This window comes from Narcine bancroftii, chromosome 6, assembly GCF_036971445.1.
Source record: "Narcine bancroftii isolate sNarBan1 chromosome 6, sNarBan1.hap1, whole genome shotgun sequence".
Classification (NCBI taxonomy): Eukaryota; Metazoa; Chordata; class Chondrichthyes; order Torpediniformes; family Narcinidae; genus Narcine; species Narcine bancroftii.
In genome coordinates this window covers 246111379-246132700 of record NC_091474.1, presented here as the reverse complement: position 1 = coordinate 246132700, position 21322 = coordinate 246111379, and the positions used below count along the sequence as shown (strand labels likewise).

The window sequence follows — 21322 nt, the reverse complement described above, 5'->3', positions numbered from 1 at the left end:
GATGGACAGAATGGTGGGTGCCTGAAACAAACTGTCACGTATAATGGTGGAGGCTGATACAATAGGGACATTTAAAAGACTCTTAGCCAGGCACATGGATGCAAAAAAAATAGAGGGCTGTGGGTGTGAAGTAGGAAAGGGTTAGATCCATTTAATTTCAGCCATTTTGGCCCACAAGCCCGTGCTGTCCAATTACACTCAATTGATTTACAACCCCCCTGCTATATTTTGAAGGGTGGCAGGAAACTGGAGTACCCAGAGGAAACCCATGCAGACACAGGGAAAATGTACAAACTCCTTAGACAGCATGGGCACTGTAACTGCAGTGCACTAACCTATACGCTAACCGAGCTGTGACTCGTGCTTGTTGCGTGGGTTTAGATAGGTCAGCACAACATTTTGGGCTGGACCTGTACTGTGCTATACTGTTCTATGTAGAGCTTAATATATTAAGCACTGTATGGCTGACAATCTTACTTCATGATATTTGAGATAGCAGTCCGAACTGTTCAATATTCATACCTGCCATGCGTAGAGCAGCTTCCATCACTGTCGGTTTTCCTCTTGGGCCTCGACCAACACATTTATACACACCAAAGCTACGAGGTTTCACATTGGTAAGCAGCAGAGATCCATTAGCAAACACCAACGTCCTAAGGAATGCGGATTTAATTGTGAAAAGTAAATAAAGCATTGGGTTATACTATTTTTCATTGCATTTCCCTGTTCTGAACATGTTCCCCTTAGTACATTTCTCTGAACCCTCCTTCAAACCCACGTGACCATCCAGCCTTCTATGACACACAACTAAATCACTGATTGAAAACCCCAACAGTGGGGGGCGTGGCAAGATGATGTAGAGTCTAGACGTGCAATCTAGACCTCTCTGGCCAGACTTTTAAATACCTGTTTTTTAACCCTTTAAATTAAAAAATTTAAACTTTTTAAATTTTAGTTTAAAGTATTAAGGAATTATTATGGCCACTAATGGTAAAAAGACTAAATCTCAAGTTCAAAAGAAAATACATTTTCAAAGTGCTCAAGATTTGGGGCCTAGATGACTTGAAACAGCCCCAGGCTCAATTTCTTCATTGCCTAAATCCCAAAGATCGCCTGTGGAGGTTGAAAAGGAAATGCATCAGGCAGCATTACAATCTGAAGAAGTCATTTTTCTTCGCGAATGGATGAGAAGACAACAAGATGCGGGGGGGAGACCAGACCCGCAGTAAATCTTTTAAAATGCCTTTTGTCGAATTGCAGCAGGAACTGCAGTTACCTTGTTCTGCCACCATGTCAGAGAGAGCAGAGCTGAGATTTACGGATTCACAATGTATGCAATTAAATGCAGTTATTCAACCTATGTTGACATCTCTAATGAATGAGATGGTTCAAATGAATGCTGGTATAAGTTCAGAATTACATATGGTTAAGACATGTGTGGATGCATCTTTTGAAGAATTAAAAAAATTTCAGACTGCTTTTTTGGACTGCAAACAACAAGTGACTTCTAACACAGAAAAAGTGTTGAAGGTGGAAAAATCAGTCATAGAATTAGGAGAAGGAGCTAGAAAGAAAAATAGATTACTTGGAAAATCAAAGCAGAAGGAATAATGTGAAAATTGTTGGTTTGCCAGAAGGTATAGAAGGATAAGACCCTCTTCGTTTCTTTAAAGACTGGATTCCGCAAATATTAGGGCAAGGATCTTTCTCTGGGGGATTGGCACTGGAAAGAGCCCATAGAGCTTTAAGAAGAATACTCTCAGCTGGTCAACCCCCGAGACCAGTAATAATTCGATGTCTGAGTTATTTGGATAGAGAAGTAATACTTCGACTTGCAGTACAAAATGCGAGACAACGACAAACCCCATTATTGATTCAGAATAGTAGAGTCTTTTTGTTATCCTGATGTCAAGATGTGATGATGTCAAGATGTCATTCAACGTCGATTTAATCCAGTTAAAGAAGTTTTGTGGCGTAAAGGTTATAAGACTACTTTTCATTACCCTGCAGTGTTGAAGGTCTTTTACGGAGACTATCAATTTTGGTTTTTTGAAACTGATCGGGAAGCAATGATTTTTGCTGATTCATTGCCAGATGTAAGAGGACAAAGACGTAGCTCACCATTATCTCCTAAAGAAAAATTTGGTAGTTCTGGAAATAGAAGAAATGGGAAAAATGGGAATGGAAAGATCCACCTCCTTCCGAAATGGGATCTTCAAGACTGGATTCTTTTGGATGAAAAGAAGAATTATTTTATTCCACACCCAATTTTTGTCAGGGGATTACTACCTTTTGGTAGTTTTTTTTGGGGGGGGGGGGAATTTTTCAATTGTTTTATTTTATTTTTTTTAAACTTTTTTCTTAGTTTTTAATTTGTGATTTTTTTTATTGGAGAGCCTATATACGTGGATTTGAGTTTTTATATAAAGATATAGGTATTTAGTAATAATACTAGATATGTCAAAGTTGAGGTTTGCTACTTTTAATGTTCGAGGATTAAATAGTTAAATTAAACGTAAGTGAGTCTTGGCATATATTAAGAAAATGAAAATTGATATTGCCTTTTTACAAGAAACACATTAGAATGTGAAGGAAAGTGTGAAATTAAAAAGGGATTGGGTTGGGCATGTATATTTTTCTTCATTTAATTCTAGAGCTAAAGGTGTAGCAATTTTGATACGTAAAAATTTATCTTTTGAATTACAATCAATGGAGGAAAAGGCAGGATGTATTCTTAAATTGAATTGTAAGATTTTTAGTGAATTTTGGACTTTACTTAATATTTATGCTCCAAATGCAGATGATGAAGTATTTATTTCGGATGCATTTTTATGTTTGGGTCAAGCTAATGATAATATTTTAGTTGGTGGTGATTTTAATTGTGTTTTGGAACCTTTATTAGATAAATCTCCGAAGAAAGATCTTAATTTAGTAGATATTTGGAGACGTCTTAATCCGACAGAGAAAGATTTTTCCTTTTATTCATCTAGACATGAATCGTTTTCAAGGATTGATTTCTTTTTAGTATCAGCACATTTACAAGGGAAAATACAAGCGGAATATAAAAGTAGGGTGATTTCAGATAATTCTCTGTTATATTTTACATCTGAAACCTGAGAAAATTCAAATAGCTTATCATTGGAGATTTAATACAATGTTGTTAAAAAATATGGAATTTATTGATTTTTTGAAAAAACAAATTAATTTTTTTTAAAGAAAATTCTAAATCTGTTCAATGTAAGTTTGTATTATGGGATGCTATGAAAGCCTATTTGAGAGGGCAAATAATTAGTTATGCTTCTAAAATAAAAAAGAATCGATTAAATCAGAGTCCTGAATTAGAGAAACAGATCGATGAGTTAGAAAAGGAATTTCAGAAAGATGCTACAGAAGATCAGAAAATACAATTATCTCGGTTGAAATTGAAACATAATACCTTGCAATCTTATCAATTTGAATGTGTGATTAATAGGACTAAACAACCCTATTACGAATGGGGAGAGAAAGCACACAAGGTATTGGCGTGGCAATTAAAGAAAGAACAGATATCGAGGACTATTAATGCTGTTAGACGGAATTCTCTTATTACTTATAAACCTCATGAGATTAATGATGAATTTTATTCATTTTATAAAAAGTTATATACATCTCAAGAAAAACAGGAAACTGGATCGATTGATTTTTTTTAATCACAGTTGAATTTACCGATATTAGAGGATGGAGATATACAGGAGTTAGAAGAACCATTTACTGATTCGGAAATTAAAATGGCTATGTTTGAAATGCCAAATGGTAAATTGCCTGGTGATGATGGATTTTCGGTTGAATTTTATAAAATTTTTTAATGATGATTTATCTACAGTGATTGGGGATGTATTTCGTCAAGTTGGTGAATATTATGATTTACCTAGTGCTTTAATTACAGTAATTCCTAAAAAAGATAGAGATCCTTTGAAGGTATCTTCATATAGACCAATTTTGTTGTTAAATGTAGATTATAAAATAATAGCTAAAGTATTAGCGAATAGATTGGCTAAATTTTTACCAAAGTTGATACATATTGATCAAACAGGTTTTATAAAGAATAGATATGTTTCAGATAATATAATATTTTGCGAGTGATTAGTTTGATTAATAGATTTTGACAATCTTTAGATCATCTGATGGTGATATCCTTAGATGCAGGAAAAGCATTTGATAGAGTTAAATGGAATTTTTTGGTTAAAGTTTTGGAGAAATTTAAATTTGGTCCTTCTTTTATTGGTTGGATTAGGGCTCTATATAGTAAACCGGTAGCTAGAGTATTGACGAATGGTTTGATTTTGGAATCTTTTAAGTTAACTCGATCAACTCGTCAAGGTTGTCCTTTATCACCAGCTTTGTTTGCGTTAGTGATTGAACCTTTAGCACAGTTGATAAGACAAAATACACAGATACAAGGTATGAAAGTTTTAGATGAGGAGTATAAAATTAATTTATTTGCTGATGATGTATTGGTGTATTTAATAAACCCAGCTCAGTCACTTTTGCACTTGAAGGAGTGTTTAATACAATAAGGATGTCTTTCTGGATATAAAGTTAATTGGGAAAAAAGTGAAATATTACCGGTTAGTGAAGGAGATTATTCAGCTTATAAGAATATTATTAATTTGAAGTGGACTGATCGAATTAATATCTGGGTATAATTTTGAATGTTAATTATCAATCTTTTATATTAAATTAAATTATGCTCCGTTAATGAAAAAAATTAAAACTGATTTGATTAAATGGAAAGATTTACCTATTAATTTAATGCGAAGGATAATACAATTAAGATGAATATCTTTCAGCGTATACAATATTTGTTTCAATCTATTCCGTATTTACTTGATAAATTTTTTTTCGAGATTTAAATAAAATGGTTAGGGAGTTTTTATGGAGGGGTAAATTTTCAAGAGTTGCTTTGAATAAATTAACTTGGAAATATGAGTTAGGGGGACTACGTTTACCACATTTTCAAAATTATTATGAGGCAGCCCAACCTAAATTTATTAGTTCATTGATGGATGTGGTACGGCCTCCTAGTTGGGCTAAAATTGAGATGGCAAGCATTTCTGAATTTGAAATACATCAATTTTTGTTTAGGTGGAATATGAATTTGTTACAACAATATAATGTCCCTATATTAAAACATTTAACGAAGTTATGGATAAAGAAAAATAAAGTGATAGGTTCTAGGGGTAAATTATTGGCTTTGACTCCGATGTATAATAATCAACATTTCTTTTTCAATACATAATCAAAGTTTATTGCATTGGATATTTAAAGGTGTGGAAAATTTGGGAGATTGTTTTAAAGAGGGAAAGTTTTTATCTTTTAATCAGATGAGGGAAGATTTTGGTATTGATAAGAATTTTTTATTTCTTTATTATCAAATTCGATCTTTGGTAAAATGTATGTTTGGTAGAGATATGATTTTACCTAAAATGACTAAATTTGAGACTTCTCTTATAGACAATAGGAGCTGGAGTAGGCCCTTCGGCCCATCGAGCCCAGCACTGCCATTTTACAGATCATGGCTGATCACTACTATCAGTACCCCTTTCCAGCCTTATCCCCATAACCCTTATCTCCTTTGCCCACTAGAGTCTTATCTAACTCTCCTTTGAACATAATCAGCGAATCTGCCTCTACCACCCTCTGTGGCAGAGCATTCCACAGATTCACACTTCTTTGGGTAAAAAAATGTTTTCTCATCTCCGTCCTAAAGGGCCTACCCTGTATTCTTAAACTATGCCCTCTGGTCCTCGTCTCCTCCATCACTGGGAACAAGTAATCCGACTTCACCCTGTCTATCCCCCTGATAATTTTGCATACCTCAATCATGTCCCCCTTCATCCTTCTAAACTCCATCGGATACAAGTCCAGTTTTTCTAGCCTTTCAGCATATGTCAACCCCGCCATCCCTGGAACTAACCTTGTAAATCTGCGCTGCACACCCTCTATAGCTAGTATGTCCTTCCTCAAGTTTGGAGACCAGAACTGGACGCAATACTCCAGGTGGGGTCTCACCAGGGCCCTGTACAACTGCAGAAGGGCGTCTCTGTTTCTATACTCCAATCCCCTCTTTATGAAAGCCAACATACCATTTGCGTTCTTCACAGCTTTCTGAACCTGCATGTTAGCCTTCAGTGACCGGTGAACAAGTACACCCAGATCCATTTGCTCCTCCCCACTCCCTAGCTTGTCTCCATTTAAATAATACTCAGCTTTCCTATTATTGCCCCCAAAATGGATAACCTAACATTTGCTCACATTGAACGTCATCTTCCATTCAGCAGCCCACTCCCCCAACCTGTCCAAGTCCCTCTGCATTTTCCTGACATCCTCCTCACACCCCACACCGCCACCCAGTTTAGTGTCATCTGCAAATTTGCTCATGTTATTAATAATCCCCTCATCCAAATCATTTACATAAATTACAAACAACTGAGGACCCAATACCGATCCCTGCGGCACTCCACTCGTCACATCCTGCCATCCTGAAAAAGACCCGCTTACTCCAACCCTTTGTTTCCTATTTCTTAACCAATTTCTTATCCATGTCAGCACCTTACCTCCAATACGATGCTCCCTGATCTTGCCCACTAGTCTCCCGTGCGGTACCTTATCAAAGGCCTTCTGGAAGTCCAAATACACCACATCCACTGGCTCTCCCAAGTCCACCCTCTTTGTCACATCCTCAAAAAATTCCAGAAGGTTAGTCAAGCATGACTTACCCTTAAGGAATCCATGCTGACTAGCCCTTATACTATTATTTCTGCCTAAGTGTTCTGCTATTACTCCTTTTATAGGTCTCCAGTTAAATGGCTTGGATCCAGGGTTGTTGCAGGACTGATTATTCCATCAAAGCCAATGAGAAGTAATAGGCTACATCCATGGCTTCAAGACAAAAATATAGGGAGAAAAATTTGCCAGTCTCGTGGTAGAGGTTGATTTGCACAAAGGTCAGTGATGAGACCAGTGTTTCATAATTTGTATGATTGGTTGAGATTTAAAACTCTATTTCCAACTAAACTCACCTGCTCTTTGTTACCTGATTACAGATTTTATGAGATAGAACTTCTGCAGCTGTCTTTAAAGAGCTATGTAGTTGCATCTCTTAGCTCCTCTGGTCCTGCCAATAACAGAGTAAGCATCTGCAGACTTCCTGGGCAGCACGGTTAGCGCAATGCTATTACAGTGCCACCGACCCAGGTTTGAATCCTGCTCTGTGAGGAGTTTGTACATTCTCCATGTCCATGTGAGTTTCCTCCAAGTTCCTCCAACCCTTTTAAATAAAATAAAATCTATCTGCCCTGGTTCAATTTACCCAAATGCAGCACCTTGCACTTCTCAGAGTTGAACTGTACCTGTCATTCCTTAGCTCAGATCCCCAACTGGTTTAGATCTCATTCTAAACCCAGGTAATCTTCTTCACAGTCCACCATAGCACACATTTTTGTGTCATCAGCAAAGTTCTTCACCTTGCCTCAAACATTCTTGACCAAATCATCAATGTATATCTCAAAAAGCAAGTGGTCATAGGCCTCCATTCTTAAATTCTGCATTCTACAATCACTCTGATTCCAATCACAAAGCCATTTTTTAAAATCCAGTTGGCCTCCATGTGTCATATAAAAAAAATAATGGTCGTGCTGCTATTGATGTGGACCCATCAAGAGCAGGGAGCAGAGACTAAGTGCTCTCCCACAGGGTCCAACTGCCTTGTGCAACTGCCATTGGGTCTATACAGGCTTTAAATAGCCTATTAAGGGAACTGATGATTTATTTTAAAATCTCATGACCATGAGGCCCGGGCCCAAGATGGCGGCATGTATGATCGGCAACAGCCACAAGGCGTTGCAGACTCTGAGGTCTGGTGCAGGGCACCAGAAAATGGGAAAACCACCACCCCTCCACCCCAGGTCTGTGACTACAGTGGCAGACCAGCAAGGGCTCTGAGGCTGAAGAACACACAGACAGCAGGCTGTTGGTGACCCGATGTGAGGAATCCATGCAGGCTACGGGCTAATGACAACAGCAGTTAAGGGACATCAGGCTGCAGACTGCTGCCAGATATCGGAACTGGGACGAGAGGGTGCTGGAGGATTCCTGATTGTGTCAGTGGTTTGGATCTGGAGTTCTGGTTGCCGATGGTTGAGACTGAAGCAGTGTGGCTTCGGGAATCGCTGGAGGAAAGACCATGGACACTTGGTTACTCTGGGAAGAATCTCTTTTGTTTCTCTTTCTAACTGTAAGGGGCATTGGGCAATTTCTGCTTATTGTAGACTAAAGTAAATTTAGTTTAATACAGGATGAACCCCTTTAACTGCATCATTGCCAGACCATAGAAAATGCTGGAAAATAGAAAATGACACCTAAGGGAATCCCCTCTATAAACATACCAAAGGTAGAACAAAGGAGGAGATTTGACAGAAGTATTCAAAATCAAGAAGGTGCAAGTTCTGGCGAGCGGTGAGGCCCGGCGAGGAACCTGGATATGGTGAGGCCCGGCGGGAGCAGCGGCAAGAGATCCAGACACGGCGAGGCGCAGCAGGAGCAGTGGCAGAGGGAAGATCAATTTTGATCTTGTGTCTGAAATTTAACACTAGTGATTAGAATAAGTCCTGCTGGTCATGTATCACAAATTTCAGTGATCTCCTGGAGCTCTGTTTGTTTGCCATTAAGGAGTCAGGGATGAATTTCCGATATTTTTCCTGAAATTGACCGCAGGTTTTTTTCATTGGTTGATCGCCTCCCCAGGAGCCACATTACCAGCATATTAGGGCAGAGAGCGGTAAAACAGACTGGGGAGGGGGGGTGGGGAGAGAAAGAGAGAGAATGAGATTGAGTGGAACAGGGTGAGGGGAGACAGAGCGAGCTTGCGAGAGAGAGATAGAGCGAGACGGAGCAAGTGTGTGAGAGCGAGAGAGGGAGGAAGAGAGAGAGAGCAGAAGAGCAAGAGATAGAGAGAGCGCGGGAGCTCGAGAGAGGTGGGAGGGAGTGAGAGAGAGAAAGCGCAAGAGCATGAGAGCGAGCGAGCATGATAGCGCAAGAGGGAGTGGAAGCGAGCACGAGAGGGAGTGAGCACAAGAGGGTATGAGAGGGAGTGAGCGCAAGGGCGCGCGAGCAGGGGAAGGGTGCAAGAGCAAGACGAGGAGGGGCAAGAGCGAGATGGGGAGGGCACAAGAGCAAGACAGGGGATGAGAGAGCGATATGGGGAGGGCGTGAGACAGGGAGGGCGTCAGCGCTATGGGGAGAACATGAGCATAACGTGGAAAACGAGCAGGTCGTGTCTGAGAGATAGAGAGAGGGGAGAGATGGGGAGGGGAAAAAGCTGCACCTGAACTGGAGGGGGACCAATATCCTGGTGGATTAGTTTGCGAGAGCCTTTGGGGAGGGTTTAAACTAGTTTGGCGGGGGGGTGGGAATCAGAATGTGAGTACAGAGATTAGGGTAGAAGGACAAAAGCATAAAGCTTTGTGTTCTGAGTTGGTGATGAAGGACAGACGGGACAAAATATAAATGTATCTATTTCAAAGTTAAGAGTATTAGGAATAAAGGGATGAACTTCGAGCATGGATCAGTACGTGGAACCACAATGTTGTGGTCATTATAGAAACTTGCCTGGAGGATGGGCAGGATTGTTTAGGTGTTTTAGAAGGAAGAGGATGGGAGGTGGAAAAGGGGGAGTAATTGTATTTCTGGTCAGGGATCACATCACGGTTATAAAAACGGAGGACGCTAAAGAGGGATTGTCCACTGCATTGGTGTGGCTGGAAGTCAGAAATAGGAAGGGAGCTATCACTGTGCTGGGAGTAGTCTATAGACCCCCAAATAGCCTCAGGACACTGAGGAGCAGGAGCAATTAGTCATAAGGTGGCACAGTTGTCGTAGCATTTAGCCTTTATAGCGCCAGTGATCGGAACTGGACCCGAGTTTGGATTCTGCACTGTCTTTAAGGAAGAGGGTGACTAGAGCCAACAGAGGTCCCTTGGAAGATGAGAAAGGGAGATTGATATTAAGTAATGAGGAAATGGTCAAGACATTGAACAAAGGTGGAAGACACGTCCAGCATGTCAAAGAGTGGTGCTAGGGATGTGAAAGGAGGTGAGGACCTTGATAAAATAATTGTTACAAAAGAGATAATGATGAGCAAACTAATGGAGTGAAAGCAGACAAATCCTCTGGACCTGATGGGATGCATCCTAGGGTATTGATGCATTGGTAGTTATTTACCAAAATTCTCTGGATTCTGGGCAGGTCCCAGCAGATGGTGTAAAGGTTAAAAACTTGTGTTTTTTAATTCTTAGTTAATTTTGTGTCTATCTCTTTAAGAGGCTATGGTTTGTAGTGTTACCATAATGACTATGATGTAATATGTCATAATATCCGCCTAGACTATTAACTTGCTTATTATTCTTTAGGATATAGAAGGCATGAGCACAAGAAATTTTCTTTGAATTTTCTGTGTTTCTCTTTAAATTTGTTTATCTATATCATTATGAATCTCTTTAAAAATTAAGCTTCTTTATATACCTTTTATATCTCTAACATACAGTAAATACTTTGTTTTTCATCGTTATGAAAGTCTTAATGCAAAGTTATGCAAAATGATTATCCATTTTATCAACAAAATAAAGCTACATAAAGCAGCAGTCACAGAGTTGGATTTACTGGATTAGAGATAGAAATTCAGAATATCGTAGCTCATACTTTTGGAAGATGAAACTTTGAATTTAGGATCTATTAGAATAAGGAAAGTGTTGTCCATATTTTGATTCAAATAAAAATTTAATTGTGAACTTTGTTTGGAAGAAAGCCTCGTAAAATGTGTCCAAAAGAATTAACAACTTTAATTTGTCAAAAACCCTAACCCAATAAACCCCAACACTAACCTAACACCATACAAATTGTAAAAAAACTGTTGAATAAATGATACAGAGACCTACCAGAGAAGATATGAGGCCAACAGAGTCTAGAAACAGACACAGTGTAATGAAAACATGGGCCAGCACAAAGTGGCAGTTCAGAGTGACACAGAACCTCAGAGAGGGGAAACATGTGAACACAAGGGGGATGATTATCCCGCATATTGACAACCTAACCCTAATACCAAAATATTCCAGAAACCCTGAGAATCTGTCAGTGAATTGAGCAGATTGAAATTGAGCCAAGGCCTGGCCAGACACCTGCAACCTTGAAAAAATAAGAAAGCTTGTAATGTGATTCAGTTGTGATATATGCAATTTAAATCATCCCAAGTTACTGCATATTCAACAAAGTAAACTTGAAAAGGATGTCAAACAATCTGAATCCAAGACTACAGACACAGTCAGAGAGGATGTTTCAGCTTCAGCTCAGACAAACAGTCTTACTGGGGCCGGTGACAAAGCTCTCTCAATAGTTCCTGTGCAGGTTAAATCTAAAAAGGAGAGCTTCATAATGAAGACCTACACATTTCTTGATCCAGGAAGTACTGCATAATTTTGCACAGTTGAGTTAATGAAATAAACATAATTTATGTTTAAAGTGATGTTTAAATAAACACATTTACAAATTCAAAATTGTTTTGAAAGAATGGCCTTTAACAAGAAGAGGTATTCTTTTGATCATTTGAGAATATTGGCACTGACAGTATTAATAGCCAAGAAAATTCTGCAAGAATTGTGCAGAAGAAAATTTGGATGGGATGAAACTATACCAGATTCCATCGCACAAGATTGGATAAATTGGATTGAGAGTCTTAAAATGTTAGAAAGTTTTGAAGTCAACAGATGTTTTAAACCAACAGACTTTGGAATTTCCATATTTGCTCAGTTACAGCACTTTGCTGATGCAAGCGAAGGTGGTTTTGGTACTGTCAGTTATTTAGTACAAGTACACTCTCTTTTATCCAGACATCTAAAATCCAGAAAGCTCCAAAATCTGGCAAGTGGGGAGGAGAGACCGGCAGCGCAAGTCAGGTGGGTGAGACTGGCAGTGCGAGTCAGGCGGGCGGGGGAGATGGTAGCGTGACTGGAAGGGGGTGGGGGTGGATACGGCAGCACAATTCAGGTGGGTTTAAATCAGGCTTTCCAAAATCTGGAAAAATCCGAAATTCAGAACACATCCCCAAAGGTTCCGGATAAAGGATCGTGTACTTGTACTACGAAATAACCAAGAGTGAATAGATTGTGGATTTGTAATGGGAAAAGCCAGAGTTGGTCCATTAAAGCCAGTCACCATACCTCGAATTGAATTGACTGCCACTACTATGGCAAGCAAAATAGACACTGTGTTAAGAAGAGAATTTCAGATGAAGTTAGCAGACTCTGTTTTGGACTGTTAGTACATCAGTGCTTAAATACATTAATAACAAAACCACAAGGTTTCATACCTTTGTGACTAACAGAGTTAATGAAATCGAAAGGTTTTGCATGCTAATCAATGGAGATATGCAAAAACAGTGGATAATCCAGCTGATATGGCTTCACGAAGATCAAAAGTTCAATCTTTTCTGAACAGAGCCAACATACGGGTGTCTGGTCCTCAATTTCTTTTGTGATCTCAAGAATATTGGTCTCAAAATCTGGACGAGTTAAAGGAATTTCAATGGAGGATCCTGAAATCTAAAACACTAATGTAATTATTATTCAATTATCTATTGAAAATGATCCAATCACTCAATTAATTTGCTATCACTCTTCATGGTTTCGTTTGAAAAAGGCTGTAGCATGGATTCTTAGACTAAAAACGATGCTTTTAAATCATATCAAGAAAAAGAATTTGAAGACTCGAAAAAGCTATTACCTAACAGTTGATGAGTTGGCGAATGCTGAGTTGGAGATAATTTGTTTTTGTCAGAAAAGGGCTTTTGATAAAAAGATACCAAAATTGAAGAAGAATCTGAATGTTACAAAAACAAGTCAAGCTTCCAAGCTAAATCCTATTCTTGTAAATGGTGTATTGAGAGCAGGAGGAAGATTGGAAAAAGCAATAATCCCAGAAGTGAAATATCCAATTATATTAGCTAAGGAATTTCATACTCATGATTTGATTGTTTGACATATACGTGAGAAAACAAGTAATTGCAGTTGTAATTATGTGTTATCAGAACTACACCATAAATATTGGACATTTGATGCTTCAACATTGATCAAAAGAATTATATCAAAATGTGTTAATTGTCGATGTGCAAATGCTAAACCTGGACAACAACAAATGGCAGATTTGTCACAAGACAGTTTCACCTGATGAATCCTCAAAGATGGATTAAAGAATATCTTTCGTTATTACAAGAAAGACGAAAATGATCTAAAGCTAAACGTAATTTTGTATGCAGTGACTTTGTAATTATCATGGACGATTCTTCACCCAAAAATTTTTGGTTGCTGGGGAAAATCATAGATACTTCCAGACAAGAAAGATCTCATTCAGCAAGTGTGGATTAAAACATAGACTAGTTACTTGAACAGACCTATTGCTGGAATCTGTCTTTTACAAGAAGCTGAAATTTTTGATTTCTAATCTTATACATACTACTTTGTGTATCTGTAATAGTAATTATTATACATTGGCCTATGTCTATGATAATAATTAGGGGCCAGAATGTAAAGGTTAAAACTTTATGTTTTGATTCTTAGTTAATTTTGTGCCTATCTCTTTAAGAGACTATTGTTTGTAGTGTTACCATAGTGACTATGATGTAATATGTCATAATATCCACCCAGACTAACGGTTTGCTCATTATTCTTCAGGATGTAGAAGGCGTGAGCACGAGATATTCTTCTTTGAATTGTTTTTGTCTTTTTAAATACTTTTTCTCTCTTTAAATACTGTTATATATTTCTTTAAGCTTTTGTATCATTGTACAGTAAATACTTTATTATTCATCGCTATGAAAGTCTTAATGTGAAGTTATCCAAAATATTTATCAACGAATTGAAGGTACATAAAGCACCAGTCACAGAGTTGGATTTATTGGATTTTTAAAAAAATCAAAATTCAGAATATCATAGCTCATGCTTTAGGAAGATGATACTTTGAAATTAGGATATATTAAAATAAGGAAAGTGTCGTCTCAAGGTAGACAGTGGTAAAGTGCAGGGGTCGGTGTTGTTCACCAGTTACATTGATGAGGAGTCAAGTTTGTAGATGATACTAAATTGAGTGGATGTGGAGAGGTTGCAGAAGGATATAGTTAAGTTAGGTGAGAGGGCAAAGGTCTGGCAGATGGAGTACAATGTTAGTAATGCAAGATCATTCACTTTGGCAGGAGAAATAGAAGAGCAGATTATTAGTTAAATGGTGAAAAAATGCATCATGCTGTAGTGCAGAAGGACTTGTGCATGGATCACAAAAAGTTGGGTTGCAGATACAACAGGTTATTAAGAAGGCAGAAGGAATATTGGCCTTCATCGCTAGATGAATTGAATTCAAGAGCAGGGAGGTCATTCTGCAACAGTACAAGTTCCTGGTGAGGCTGCATCTGGAGAACTGTGTGCAGTTCTAGTCTCCAGACTAGAGGAAGGATATACTGGACTTGGAGGCAGTCCAGAGGAGGTTCACCAGATTGATCCTGGAGATGAGGGGATTGACCTCTGAGGAGAGATTAAATCATCTGGGATTATACTCACTTGAATTCAGAAGAACGAGGGGTGATCTTATAGAAAAATAGAAAATTATGAAAGGGATAGATAAGATAGAGGCAGGAAAATTGTTTTCACTGGTAGGTGAGACCAGAACTAGGGGACTCAGCCTCAAGGTTCAGGGGAGTAGATTTAAAACAGAGATGAGGAAAAACTGTTTTTCTAAAGAGTAGTGAATCTGTGGAATTCTCTACCCATGGAAGCAGTTGAGGCCATTTCATTAAACATATTTAAGGTTTAGTTGGATAGATTTTTACATAAAAAAAGGAATTAAGGGAAAAGGCAGGTAGGTGGAGTACAATCAATGATCAGATCAGCCATGATCTTATTGAACGGCGGAACAGGCTCGATGGGCTGGATGGCCGACTCCTGCTCCTGCTCCTATTTCTTATGTTTTCCCTGCGAGAATTTTCTCTGAGGGCTCTGGTTTTCTCCCACCATTCTAAATGTACCAGGGGTGTAAGTTAATGGGGACTAACTTGGGTGGGATGGACTTGTAGGGCCGAATTAGCCTGTTACAGTGCTGTATGTCTAATTTAAAAAGTTATAATTTAAATCCTGCAATGGTGCAAGAAACACAGGGTTGTAGTTATGGGTGATTTCAACTTCCTATCAATCCCTATTGCACTTTCTGACTGCAATAGGGGTAGATGGGGATGAATTTGTCAGGTGTGTTCAAGGATTCTTGACATAGTCTATGGACCAGCCAACGAGAGGAGAGGCCATACTAAATCTAGTTCTGGGTAATGAACCTGGTCAAGTGGCAGACCTCTCGGTGAGGGGAGCATTTTGGTGAGAGTGACCACAACTCCCTTAGCTTCAGCGTAGCTATGGAAAAGGATAAAAAGAGACAAAATAGCAAAGTGCTTAACCGGGGAAGGGCTAATTATGAAGTGGTGAGAGTAAATTGGAAACAGATGTTCAAGGGTGAAAGCATGGAAGTGACCTGTGCTTAGTTCAGGATAGGTTTGCCCCACTGGGTCAAGGAAAAGATGGTAGGAAAAAGGAACCGTGGCTGATGAAACAGGTGAGGCAACTAGTCAAGAGGAAGAAGGAAGCATATGTTAGATTTGAAAGCAAGAAACAGGAAGGGCTCAAGAGAAATATATAGTTGCCAAGAAGGAGCTTAAGAAAGGACAGGAGAGCTCGAAGAGGTCATGAGAAGGCTTTGGCATGTAGGATTAAGGAGAACCCCAAGGCGTTCCATGTGCATTTGAAGAACAGGAGGATGATGAGAATGAGGGTAGAGCCACTAAAGGAAGGATGTGAAATGTGCTTGGAGGCAGAGAAACCTGGGCATGTTCTAAATGAATACTTTTCATCAGTATTCATAAAAGAAAAAGACCTTGATCAGTGTGAGGTTAAAACAGAACAAGTCTACGGGCTGGACAATGTGGAGATTAAGGGGAAGTGTTGGATAGTTAAGACTAATGTTCCCAGGGTCGGATTCGATATATCTCAGGCTGCTGTGGGAAGTGAAAGAAGAGATAGCTGGGGCAGTAGCTATGATCTTTGAATCCTCTTTGGCCACAGGGGAGGTGCCGGAGGATTGGAGAAGAGCAAATATAGTCCCCTTTTTAAAAAAAAAGGTAATAAGGAGAATCCTAGAAATTATAGAGTCTAACAACTGTGGTGTGAAAACAATTGGAGAGGATTCTTATGGATAGGATCTATGAGCATTTAGAGAAGTCCAGTCTACTCAAGGATAGTCAGCATGATTTTGTGAAGGGAAGGTCGTGCCTCACGAGTCTAATTGAGTTTACTGAGGAGGTAACAGAAGAAATTGATGAGGGTAGGGCAGTAGATGTGGTCTACATGGATTTTAGCAAGACATTTGACAAGATCCCCCTTGAGAGTCTCATCCAGAAAGTCATGAGGCATGGGATCAGTGGAACCTTGGCTGTGTGGATAAAAAATTGGCTTGCAGGAAGAAAGCAGAGAGTAGTATTGGAAGGAAAGTATTCTGCCTGGAGGTCGATGACCTCTGGAGTGCTGGAGGGATCTGTTCTGAGACCCCTACTCTTTGTGGTTTTTATTAATGACCTGGATGAAGAGGCAGAAGAATGGGTCAATAAGTTTGCAGATGACATGAAGCTGGATGAATTGTGGATGGAGCTGAAGGTTGTCAAAGGTTGCAAGAGGATTCGGGCAGATGGAGTTCAACCCAGAAAAGTTTGAGGTGATGCACACTCGATGAAAAGGAGTGCATGTGAACAGGCTGTACACTGCAAGGTGTAAACTATTAACTAGTCCTTCAAACAAACTTTGACGATTTAAATGACTATGGAAATTGAAATATCAGTCCCTCAAGTGGCACCTTGGCTTAAATGCACTGCTTATCTGCCACGAGCATAACTTCTCAGGAGCTGGTTACCTCAGGAGAGAAAAAAATACAGACGTGAAGAAAACAAATGATCGGCACAAAAGGGTGGCTCAGTTGCTGCAGCGGTTAGCGCAACGTCTTTATAGCACCAGCGATCATGACCAAGGTAAGAATCCCGTGCTGTCTGTAAGGAGCTTGTATGTTCTCCCCATGTCTGTGTGAGTTTTCCCCCAGGGGCTCCAGTTTCCTTCCACCATTCAAAACATAACAGGAGAGAAAGTTAATTGGGTGTAAATTGGGCGGCACAAAGTAATAGGCCGAAATGGCCTGCTACCATGTGTATGTCTAAATTAAAATTAAAAATTAATTAAATGTGTTGGGCTCTGTGCTTTAGAACCTATCCTGATTACACAACAATCCACTTTGACAAGACTTTACAGCACTGACAGTTGTGTACACACAGATTACATTTTTTTCCCCCCTCGCTGCATTCTCTGTTGGGGTTAACAAAAGCACAGGGCATCAATGCCAAGAGCACATTATCAGATGCAAAGTCTGAATATTGTTCTTCCCCTCAAGGAGCATAAAGGTCCCTCTTTCTATTAACATCAGCCAAATAATGCATAAATCCTCTGGCACAAATGGAAGAAAACACATGAAAAGGGAAACCCAAACTATTGGAGGCATGGTGCTGACAATTAAATTTACAATTGTTATAGCCCCAGTAAAAACAACTGAAGTTAAACAACTCAGTACAGACCCACTAAAATGTCTGCCAAATGGAACAAATGGTCAAGGACAGAATCTGGTATCTTGGGAAATATTTGAAAGAACAGACCAATTTGACAAAATTATTTTTGAAATTGCAGCAAAAACAGGCTTGAGCAAAATTGTCTGTCACATCTTATTACATTTCATGTTGTGACCATTGGAGTAAAGAAGTTCCTCTTGAATTTTTGCTCAATGGATTTATTACTGAAAACCTTCTATTTTATAGACCGAGTTTTGAAGCTCCCCCATAAACTGCTCCTGCACCCAATAATTTTGTTTTTAATGCTCATTAATGGAATTTGGACATTACCATTATTTACTACTGATTCTGTGAACAAAGGGGTGCACTCTCATACATAACTGATGGGTAAAAGCACACTGCTGGAGAAATTCAGCAGGTCTAACAGCATAACTTATGTTGCAAAGATACATAACAAACATTTTAGACTTGAGCCCTTTATCAAGGTACAGACAACTTGTGAGCAGGCTCCTTCCAACATTCTGTCCATACCTTGATGAAGGGCTGGCTCAAATTCTTCCATGGCCTCGTGCTATCCCACCAAGACCACCTATAAATTGAAGGAAAAACACTTCATTTTCCATCTGGACATTTTTCTTTTCTTTCCTCCAGCTCTCCACCCCTTTCCTCTCTTTTCACAAAGCCAGCACTCCTCCTGCTGCTTAGTGTGCCCTTCCTCCCTTATCCACATCTTACCTCCTGCTTTTAGGACCATGTTCCTCCCCCTGCCCCTCCCCTCTACTATTTTGTTCGGGTGACTGCCAACATTTTTCATGCCTAGATGAAGAGCTCAACTCCGAAACATTGGTTATGTATTTTTATCTTTGGTTTATAGAATACACTGTTTGACCAGCTGAGTTCCTCCAGCATTGTGTTTTACTTCAACCATGCTGACAGCCAAAGTTTGTGTTTTATTTAAGTGATTGGAAGCCTTCTTGAGCAAATGCAGCCCTTGGGAAGAGGGAACTGCCAGGGTGCTTGAACAATGGAATGTAGACATAGTTAGGATAGGGCAACCGGAAGGCTACTTGAAGTGATCGTTTTTCTAATGAACCCATTGCACTTGTCTTGATCTTAGAAGGAGAGTCTTCTCTACAGACACAAGAGACTCTAGATCCTGGAATCTGGAGCAAAAAATAAATTGTTGCAAGAACTCTGCAAGTCAAGCAGTATCTGTGAAGAATAAAGCATGGTTGATAATTCAGGGCAAAGCCCCCTGCATCCACCCTCACAAATAATGTTATAGTTTTAAAAACCACTTTGGCTGCTTGTCTTTTCAAGGATTTTGAAAGCTGGTCTCAGCATAGATAAAAAATTTTCAAGTCCTAATTTATGAAATCCTTCCCGATATTTACTCATATTTCAGACCATCTTTGCATATATTTTGCACCTTTATTTTGCCATATCCAGATCAGAATCATTCACAACATTGTGTTTTCTTCCCTCATTCATTGGGGATGAGGGAGCCTTGTATCCACTCCGGTTCTGTAAAGTCACATATGGGAGTTACGGACTCTGGCCACAAATGGGGCAGATGGATGGATGGGTAGAATGTTAAGAAGATTAAAGACAGGGTACCATTTTTGTTCACCATTTTAAGGACCTCTAGGTCAGGTATTTCAAGGCAGCTTTGAGAACCTTCTTGAAGTGTTCCTGATCCTCCTGCAATTCTTTTGCTGCGACAGAGCATGAAGTAGAATTTTTCCAACTTGTTTGGAATCAGGTAAGAGGATGATGTGGCTTGCCGCGCTCCAGATACCTGAATGTCATTGGAAACTTGATAATGAGGCCTCGATGAGGACTGGACCATGTTCCCCTGACTTCCTCCTGAAGTCCACAATTATCTCCTAGGTTTCGTTGACATTGAGTGCAAGGTTGTTGTCGTTACACCATTGAATGAGCTGATCTCTCTTCCTCCAAATGCACTTCCTCATTGCTGTTTGTGATTGTTGCAGAAAAAGACACAAATTTTATTTCAGAAAACAGAAGAATCTGTAAGTGAATATTTGGCTGAATTATGTAGACAATCAGAAACCTGTGAGTTTGGTGCATTCTTAAACAATGCATTAAGTTAGTCATAGGTTTAGCTGACTGTACTGCCCAACAGCCATTGTTAAGTACATTAAGTCGGCATTATGACACAGTCCTAACTTTCGTGATGGCCAATAAAAACTTGGAAATTCTACAGATAATTGTTATATCAGAAAAGCTAGATTGCATCTATGTGACAAGGAAGGACACATCAGAGCCAAATGTCCAAGAAAGAAAGTGTCAACAAAGGGAAAAAGGACAAAAAGCAAAGATCCAGTTACGAAAAACAGTCCTCCAAAGTAAAAACCATGGAGGAGAAGGATGAAAGCCCTAGCAGTGAAGCTAATGACTCGGAGGAATACAAGGCATTGGAAGTAATGTATATTTGCAGATTAATGGATAAGAAATCAGAAATCTACGTTGATGTGAAAATTAACAATGAACCTCTCCAAATGGAGTTGGGCACGGGAGCAGCAGTGCTGTTAATGCCACTAACGTTAAAAACATGACTGTTACCTCATCTTACCATAAAAGAGTCTGACATGGTGTTGAAAAGGTCAAAGGGGAGAAAGTAGATGGTGTTTGGGAAATGCAAAGTAAACGTTGAATATAAAGGACAGACACCAAAAAGATTATCCCTCAATGTCGTTATTTGGAAGAAACTGGTTGTCGCACATTCAACTAGATTTGATGGAAATTAGACAGATTGTGAATTCTGAGTTCAGCCTGGTGAAAACCCTTGTGGTCCTTACAAGAGGAAATGGCTGGCTAGTGTTTCCCCTGAAATAAGGGAACCAAGCAGAACTCTGTGGTGACCTGGAAGAGGTAATCACTTGGAAAACCCTTATGGGGCAAGTTTCTTCAGCAAGATCCTGAAGTGACTGAAGGAAGTAAATCAGTTGTGTGTCCAACGAGCAACGAATCTCTCTCTGAAACCAACAAGAACCTTCCTAAGTGGTAACCATTTAACTTTAAGCACCAGAGCTTGGTGAAAATTCATATATGTTAAATTCTGTGCACAGTATAAGAATTGCCTAATACCGGTGAACTTGGAGGAGTGAGAAGTGAGATTGGACTGCGAATCAAAGAATTTTCCTGAACATATACATATTACATAGACCTGCACTTAGAATTAGAAGGGAGTTAAGTTAGATTAAGTAAGTCAATAGTGATAACAAAGTTTGATTCTATTTTCATGTTTAAAGATAATTCAAAGCAACTTTTGTTTAAGTTACCATTTGTCTTGGTGAATTTCTATTGCTGCTGGGTTTTGGGGTCCACTAGACTCATAAAATCAGCATGCCTCCGTGTGCTAGTGTATTTCTAAACTTAGAATACACAACAGTTCAGGACAGGCAAAAACTATAGAGGGTTGTTCACTCAGCCTACAACATCACGGGCACCAGTCTTCACTCCATTGACACCATTTGCAAGAGGCATTGTCTGAAAAAAGCAGCCCCCTATGCTCAAGAACCCCCACCACCCAGGCCATGCCCTCTTTACATTGCTACCATCAGGAAAAGGTAC

The 21322-nt window shown here is 39.3% G+C and overlaps 1 protein-coding gene across 2 annotated transcripts in view; it reads right to left on the bottom strand.

Moving 5' to 3' along the window:
• Nucleotides 1-21322, bottom strand: part of LOC138737212 (inactive tyrosine-protein kinase 7-like) — a 315556-nt gene that overhangs the window by 92092 nt on the left and 202142 nt on the right. For both annotated transcript variants that reach the window (XM_069887883.1, XM_069887885.1), the window contains one exon: nt 523-653. In XM_069887883.1, coding sequence (XP_069743984.1) covers nt 523-653 — 131 coding nt within the window. The remainder of the gene's footprint in view (nt 1-522; nt 654-21322) is intronic.